Here is an 8,727-nt window from a genome sequence, read left to right on the forward strand (position 1 = left end):
ATCTATCTATCTATCTATCTATCTATCTATCTATCTATCTATCTATCTAGTCTCCATCTCTCCAGAATCCAATGGGAGACACATAAAATTATCTGTCTGTAATAGAGGTGGTACTGTGTGTTGTGATAAAAATATGGTGGACTGTATATCCTGAAAAACTCTCCCATTAGGTAGAATGTAAACAAAGAAAAGAAAAAAAAAAGTTCTTTTAAAGTCCCAGACTGAGTTGGCAAGATAGGAAGGAAAATCCCTAGAGGCTAAAAGGGGAACAAGGATACAGATAGGTTAAGTGAAGGGTTAGAACAGATCATGATCCTGGGCATCAGCTGTTTCTCTGTAGCCTAATCAATATATTTTAATGGAAAAAATTTTATAAGAATTACAAGTTAAAAAATCAATAGATCTGGTAAAAAGATGACTACATCCTGCTACCTCCTTAGGGTTGTCTAATAAAAATCTAAGGACTGATTTATTATTGGAAGACTCTCTGATGTGAGCACCCTGTACCTTCCCTGATATCACTCTAACTTAGCTGTCACATGGGGGCATGGTATCTTCCATTTTATTTTCCCCACAGCTTTACTGAATCCTAATTTAGAGAAGACAATTAAATGTGCCAAGACCATTGTAAAAGGAAAACAAGGGATGGGAGCATGGTAAGTCATACATTTTTATGTAGCCTGTATTAACGACTTTCACTCGTGATCTCTAATCTGAATCTTGGCCAAATCTTGGCTGTTGCGCATCTGCAGTGCCAAACTAAAAGGCTCTGACTCACCAAGGTAAGTAGCAGAAAACCATTGAGTTCCACAACCTCAAGGCCACAGAGGGAGGGAAACAATGATCAGAAATTGCCTTGAATTGTACTTTTTTCCCCCAAATCTTGTTTAGGGTTCTACAGAATGCTAGGATGAACATCTTCAAACTAAATCTGTGTTTATTATGATAATCTCTGATTGTTTCTTTCCTATAAGTTCCTACAAGGTTTTTGAATACTTTTAAGGTTCTTGATGCATATTGTGAAATCCAGCAGGCCCGTATTTGTTTAAAGGGTTTAGTAAAATGTAGATTTACTGCATCTTCACCAATCATAAAACTTTTGCGATTTAAAGGTGAATAACTGGCTGGGCATGGTGGCTCACACCTGTAATCCTAGCACTTTGGGAGGCCGAGGCAGTTGGATCACCTGAGGTCAGGAATTCAAAACCAGCCTGATCAACATGGCAAAAACTTGTCTCTACTAAAAATACAAAAAAAAAAAAAAAAAAAAAAAAAGCCAAGTGTGGTGGTGCGTGCCTGTAGTCCCAGTAACTTGGGAGGCTGAGACAGGAGAATTGCTTGAACCCACGAGGCAGAGGTTGTAGTGAGCCGAGATCGCACCACTGTACTCCAGCCTGGGCAAAAGAGTGAGACTCAATCTCAAAAAAAATAAAAAATAAAAAAGTGAATAACAATTTTGTCTTACCTTCTTTTGTCTTTTATGATATCTCATTAGGGCATTTTCTCCCATGTTTGTTATATATTACTATTGTTTTGTAATTTTTTTCATCTTTGCTCTTTACCTATTTTAAAATTCAAATTATATTATTTGAAAGAGCTCTTTATATATTTGGTATATTAACTGATTGCTATATATTTATTGCCAAAATGACTGCAACTCTAATTTCCTCTTTAGCCAGATATTTGCTTAGAAGAGTCTAAAACCTACAAGAGTTTGGGCGTATGCCTGACTTCTTTCACCGAGTGTTGCATTTGTTTATGTTTTTGTGTGTGGTTGCAATTCATTCTCATTGCTATATGGTATTCCATTGTGTGGATTCACCACAGGTTACTTACTTATTCCTCTATTGGTGGGCATTTGGTAGTTTCTTCATTTTTAGTGCTGCCATGGACAGTCTATACTTAATCTTTTGGTGAATGCAAATATAAAAGGATTTCTATTGTTTTTTACCAAGGAATAAAATTGCTAGTCATAGAATAAGTGTATTTTCAGATTTGGCATATTGTGTCAAACAGTTTTCTAAAGAGATTTTTATCAATGTACACTACCCTCAGAAATTATGCATTTCAGTTGCTTCACATTCTCAACCACGCTTGGTAATTTCCAGTTTATTCTCATGACTGTGTTGTGGTTTTGCATTATGGTTTTACTTTGCATTTTCCTGATGAGGTTTCAAATGTTTACTGGCCATTTATATATCCCCTTTGGTGAAGTGCCTCTTCAAATCTTTTGTCAATTTTTCTATTGTGCTGTCTTTTTCTTATTAATTTGTAGGAGACATTTATATATTCTGGATAAATTTTTTGTTGTTGGATATATGTATTGCAACTATCTTTCATTCTGTGAGTTACCTTTTTATCTTTTTTTTTCTTTAATAAAAGACATCTAAAAAAAAAAAAAAGAAAAGAAATGGGGTCTTTCTCCATTACCCTGGCTAGAGTGCAGTGGCGTTATCATAGCTCACTGTAGCCTGGAACTCCTGGCCTCAAGTGATCCTCCTGCCTCAGCCTCCCAACTAGCAAGGACAACAGGCACATGTCACCATGCTTGGCTCTTTTTTTTTTCTTTTTTCTTTTTTACCTTCTCCAGAGTGTCTTGATAAACAGAAGTTCTTAGTCATAATGTAGTCTAATTTATTATTGCTTTCCCTTTATGGTTATTTTAACAAATATCTGCCTATTCCTTGGTCTTGAGGATATTCTCCTTTTTTCCTAAAAGCTTTACTGTTTTATCTTTCACATATGGCTCTGCAATATCCTTTCTTTCTTTTTCTTGCCCTGTTGCATTGGCTAGGATCTCCATTAACTGTTGAATAGAAGTAACAATAGTGGTATCCTTGTCTCATTTCTAGTCTCACAGGTAAAGAAGTTCAATATTGTATCATTACATGTGATGTTTTAAGTATCTGGAGATACTCTTAATCAGATTGTATTCCTTTTCATCTCAGTTTGGTAAAGTTTTTTTTTTTTCTAAATAATGAATGGGTGCTGAATTTTGGTTATTACATTTTATTTACTTTTTTGCAATTCTGTGTTAGCTTATCCATCTGCCTTAAAAATTCAAACTATTGTCTTTTTTTAGTGTCTCTTAACTCCCGTGACTTTTCCAAAGGTCATATCTGGTGACATCTTATTGAGGATGTCAGTTCTATAAAATTTATTTCTGGATCCTGCAGTATGTTATTTCATAATAAATTTCATTATGATGTGCTAGTAGCGGTGGGTCATGTCTGTAATTCCAGAACTTTGGGAGGCTGAGGTGGGTGGATCACCTGAGGTCAGGAGCTCAAGACCAGTCTAGCCAACATGGCGAAACCCCATCTCTACTAAAAAATACAAAAATTAGCCAGGCGTGGTGGCACGCATCTGTAATCCAAGCTACTTGGGAGGCTGACATAGGAGAATCGCTTGAACCTGGGAGGCAGAGGTTGCAGTGAGCTGAGATTGTGCCACTGTACTCCAGCCTGGGCAACACAGTGAGACTCTGTCTCAAAAAAATTAATAAAGAAATTTTATTATGATGCCCCCTTTTCTTTTTGTGATATTTCCCCATAGGTCCCATGTTAACTTTATCCTCTTTACTCTTCCTTGAATAAGGACAGAATTACACATATTTAGTATTTGCTAAATGGACAGGTTGTGTGGCTTTTTCTTGTCTCTGTTCACTGTTACTTGGGTTATGGCCAGACCCTTTTCTCTGATGTCTATCTGGGGGTAGATTGGTGTGCACCTCTCTTGGCCTAGTTTCCAGTTTGGAGATTTTGCTGGTGTGAGTGTCTTTCTGATATGCTGAACCAATGGAGGGCATGAAAATCCTCCATTTCCAGCTTACACTGCTACCATCTCTACCCACGCTGTTTATGATGGCAGGCCTACATTACCCAGTGAACACTGCACCACCACAAACTTCCTTCTTCCCCTACCTTTTCTCCCCCTGTCCCACATTTTATAATTACTTGCCTGGTTGATTCTGGACATTGTAATCTCCAGATAGATCTAGAAAGAATGTCATATTTCCTAAGTTCCAGATGGCACAATTTTTCAGATCTTAGTATTTCTGAAACTAGGCTTTATTTTGTAATCAATGTATTATACCCCCAAAGCTGTTATTAAATCATTGATGAATCTTAGAATAGAAGATGTCTTACAATAGAGGAAATCCTACAATAATAGCTGCAATTTCTTAACTGATTGCATTTATATGCACATCATGATTGAATCCTCACAAATCCCTCTGCAGTGAGCATTCTTATCTTCATTTTCAAAATGAGAAAACCAAGGCATAGAGAAGTAGAATAACCTACTTGTGGTCACAGCAATATGATCAATCCTGGATCTGTGCTATTCCAAGCCTCAGGTCACCAGGCTACTCAAAGAGATGGGGATGGGTGACACAGAAGATCTATGCTCTGGTTATGTAGAAGGCAACCAAAGTATGGTTATCCAGTACTCCAGTGAGTCCTAACTCAGGGTTTCTGAGCAGAGTCAGTGTAGGGTGGTGGGGGGAGAAAGGACAGGCCTGCAGGTGGACAAATTTCACTAGTGGAAGCATAGGTGGTGTTCTTTACTATAAATCATGGGCCCTGAAGGCAGCAGAGACTTTGTCCAGAATCTGATCCAGAAGGTTATGTCTGTGCCAGAGGCCGAGCTTTTTTGTTGTTGCTTTTTTTGTTTTGTTTTGTTTTTCTGTGTCTTCAAGGTACTTTGGAACTATTAGGTTGTTGCAAAAGTCATCGTGGTTTTTGCCGTTAAGAGTAATGGTGGTTTTTGCCATTACTCTTAATGGCAAAAACCGTGATGACTTTCGCACCAACCTAAAAAATTCAACAAGAGATTGTTTTTCCTGCTTCTCTATCTCCAGCCTCTAGCTCTGTGCCTGACACATAATGGATGCCCCCATGTGCTTGTTGAAAAATTGAGGCTGCATTTGGGGCCACTACCCTGAAGTCATTCATAACATTTTTATTTTTAAATTTACTATTTATTATCTTTAAAAGTGAAAATAAACCCTTTCCCTCTTAGCAGCCTCCTCAAGGTCACCAGTGTTAATATTCTTAGAAATCAGAGAAAAATGTATGCACAGATATTTTAAAACACACACGGAATCCCAGTGTCCACACTGAGCTGCTCCTTGCTTTTTCTCATCTTTTAATAGAGCTCACAAATCGGCATTATTACTACTTAAAGGTCTCTGTCATTGCTGTAACAGCTGCTAGTGCCCCACTGTATAGATGTTGCAGGTAATTTATCTGCCAGTTCTCTAATGATGAAAATTTAGTTCGTTTCATTTTTGTTGCTGCTGTTGCTGTTTCAAAATTCTATCATAAGCATCTTGCTTTTAGAACTTTTATGTTCTTTCAATTGTATCCTCAGAGAAATCCTTTGAATGGAATTTATTAGACTATTTGGTGCATTTAAACGTTGGAGAGACCAGTTGCTAAACTGCCATTCAGAGAAGGGGCCCCTCTACCAACACTGCATGAAGGGGACTGTTTCTCCTCAGCTCACCAGTCTGAGGTGTTAAAAACCTGTGTAGTTTTGGAAAATTGAGGTGTGTAAAGTGATATCATTCTGTTTTGCTTTGCATGTTGAAATTACGAAGGAAGTTGAACATGTTTTCATGTGTTTATTGGCTGTTTTTCTGTGAACCGTTTACTTATATTCTTAGTCCATTTTTCTATTGGGTTGTTAATGGTTTTTTTCTTCATGTTGGTCTTTTATTTGTCTTTTATAAATTAGGCTTATTAGACTTTTATTCATTTTATTTGCGTTAACTATTTTTTCAGGTTTGTTATCTGTTTTTTGATTTTATGGCGTTTTTATCCTACAAGAGTTTCACAGATTCGCAAAATCAAATCCCTTGGTTTTTTTCCTTTGTGGCTTCTGGATCTGTGTGACATCTCTTTCTTAGAAAGGTCTTTTGTACTCCAAAATTGTAAGCCACGTATTACAACAGTGCTGACACACACACAAATTAAGCCCTGTATTAAATTTTTGTTAAATAAATTAAAAATAGAATATGATTTTATGTTTTTAATGCTTAAGATGTTGGCCTTCTTGGAATTTATTTTGGTATAAAAAGTGAGGTGTAGGGATGCAGCTTTATATTTTTTAAATGGCTAGTCATTGATTTCAATACTATTTAATCATTAACCCATTTTCATTGCTAATTTAATAGACTGTAATTTTAAAGTGAAAGTCCCCTTATTAATGGTAACTATCTTTGGAGTGTTCGAAATACCTTCCATATATGGTCCAAGTTTCCAATTAATGTGGAAGCTTGACTGATTCTCTAGAGTAAGCCTTAATGAACTAAAACCATCTTTAGTGTATGGCACTGAGTGGAGCTATGCTAAGCCAGGCAGATCAAGGCCTTCTTATTGCTCAGGTTCCCAGTAAAGGGAGCTCTTATTAAGCTAACAGGCAGCCACGTGTTCTCCAAAGCTCAGTTGGTCAGCTCTGGAGGGTTGGGGCAGACAGGAAGGGAGAAGACTAAGACCACACATGTCCCCAAGGAGTCCCTTCAGCAATGTCTGCCCTGGGCTATGCAAAGCCTTGGACTTTCTGAAAATACCTGTGTGTGCTTCCGTGCCACTCTGTAGCTACGAGGGGCCAGAGGTCCACAGTCCTGTCTTCCACTGTGGGACCTCCTACCCTGGAAGACCCGTGGAGACCTTCCCACTGAGGGATGGGATGACCAAACAGGGTTTCTAATGGCTTACAGCTGGCCTGGGTGACTCCCCACTCTGGACATAGGGACTGGAGGACCTAAAGCCTGGGTGCTGGCACAGGGACCCAGAACGAGGGAATCACTATTACAAGCACCAGGAAAAAAGATTAGAGAAACTCAATGCAGCTGACTTAGGTGGGGCTAAAGAGTCAGAAGGAATTTTGGAAGGCGAAGAGTGAAGCAGGTACATGGAAAGGTGAAAGAGGCCCTGGCCCAGGGGACAAAGGTTCTATTTGCAGGCCTAGGGTCTGCCAAAGACTCATCATGTGACTTGGAAAGTCACAGAACTTCTCTGAAGCTCACTTCAGAGAAGCAAATGATACTTCCATTGCAGGGTTGGGGGAGAATTTCACAGTTCACAGTTGAGCCTCCTCATCTCACCATGTGGGGTTTATGGAATGAGGTGGGGGCTGATGTGCGCACTAGGATGGAGGAAGCACCAGTATTCATGCCAGGATGTGGTGGAGACAGCACTGGAGATGCACAGAAGCCTTCAGAATGCTGCCCACCGCAGGGGTGGCAAACTCAAAGTCTCTAAGGGGGCAGGCAGGTGTAAATGGCCTGAGTGGGGCTGTGAAGCCCTGGAGACCCTGAGTTCTGACTTTGAGGAGCCCCTCCATCCTGTTCACTTCTCTCTACAGGCCCACCTGGTCCCGGTACTGCCAGTACTCCGACACCCTGGCGCGGTGGCTGGATGGTTGCAAGCTTTAGCCACCTGCATGGCCCCTGCAGCACTCACCAGTTGCATCTTGTGAATGAAGGTACTTTTCTGCTTGCTGCTTCAGTCAATCCTGTTGATGATCTCACCACTTTAAAAGCTCCAGATGGAAAAGGACAAAAGTTTGCTTCATCCGGGGTTGCAGGATGCAGAATAAACCAAACTAGTTACTCAACTTGGGCCAAAGATCTCTGCTTTGATTATGATTATCTCTATGATCACCATTATTTACTATTATTGTGATTTATTATTATTTAATCTCGGGTGGAGGAATTGAAGGAAGGAAATTATCTGAAAAAGAATATGTGTCCATGAATGTCAATACTAAACAGGAAGAGGAAGAACAGGTACAGTAGAACCAAAGAGGAAAGAAGAGAGGAAGAGAGGCTGGTACAAGCAGGGCCTCCAGCCAAGGCATGTCCACACTGGGACACACGGGGAAGGGAGAGACCACAGAATCCTCTTTGCACATCTATGAAGGGAATCAAATGACAGTTGCTCATTTCTTATAAAAAGTCTCTAAAAATTATAAGTAACACATATTTGCACTAGAGAAATTTGGGAAAATACAGAAATGTAAAAAAGGAGAAAATTTTTCCTATAATCTCAGTACTCAAAGACAATTGCTGTTATGTTTTGGTTGCATTTCCTTCTGGTCTTTTTTCTGCATAGGGTTTTTATTCTTTTTCAAAAATGCTATGATAATGTTGTAGTTAGAGAGTTTTGCATCTGGCTTGTTAGAAAGAAGGCAAACAAATAAGGTAAGACACTTTTCCCCTACATTTGTTTCAATTTTAAGTAGCAAAGGGTTTATTTTAGAAGCTTAGTGGCTTACAGCTTCTTCCATGGGATGGAGCCTAGGTGTCAGCCTGGGCTTCCTGGACATACCTGCCTGAGATCTGATAGCAGCAGCAGTGAGAGCAGGGGTATCTGCACATCAGGTCACCTATGGGACCCACACCATCATGGGGGTTGGAGAACATAGTTCCTCATCTTTCAGTCCTCGTACAGGAAGAAAAGAACTAGAGTGGTATGGAGAGAGCCTGTCAGTCACATGTGCTTTCCGTGGTACTGTAGATTCTTTAAAGTGAAATTTTAGTGCCAGTGAATATTCCAGTATGATGTACCATATTTTGTTTAACTTTTGCTCTACTGTTTGATGTTTTCTTTCTTTCTTTCTCTTTCTTTTTCTCTTTTTTTTCTTTCTTTCCTTCTCTTTCTTTTTCTTCTTTCTTTCTTTCTTTCTTTCTTTCTTTCTTTCTTTCTTTCTTTCTTTCTT

The 8,727-nt window shown here is 39.1% G+C and overlaps 1 protein-coding gene across 2 annotated transcripts in view; it reads left to right on the forward strand.

Annotated features, from left to right (window-relative positions):
- The window catches only part of LYZL4 (lysozyme like 4), a 12,901-nt gene extending 5,278 nt beyond the window's left edge, over positions 1–7,623 (forward strand). For both annotated transcript variants that reach the window (XM_023231775.2, XM_023231776.2), the window contains exons 4-5: positions 578–656; positions 7,372–7,623. In XM_023231775.2, the coding sequence (XP_023087543.1) occupies positions 578–656; positions 7,372–7,441 (149 nt within the window). In that variant the 3' untranslated portion in view covers positions 7,442–7,623. The remainder of the gene's footprint in view (positions 1–577; positions 657–7,371) is intronic.
- Positions 7,624–8,727: the final 1,104 nt, after the last annotated feature.

The sequence above is a fragment of the Piliocolobus tephrosceles genome, chromosome 2 (assembly GCF_002776525.5).
Source record: "Piliocolobus tephrosceles isolate RC106 chromosome 2, ASM277652v3, whole genome shotgun sequence".
NCBI classification, from domain to species: domain Eukaryota; kingdom Metazoa; phylum Chordata; class Mammalia; order Primates; family Cercopithecidae; genus Piliocolobus; species Piliocolobus tephrosceles.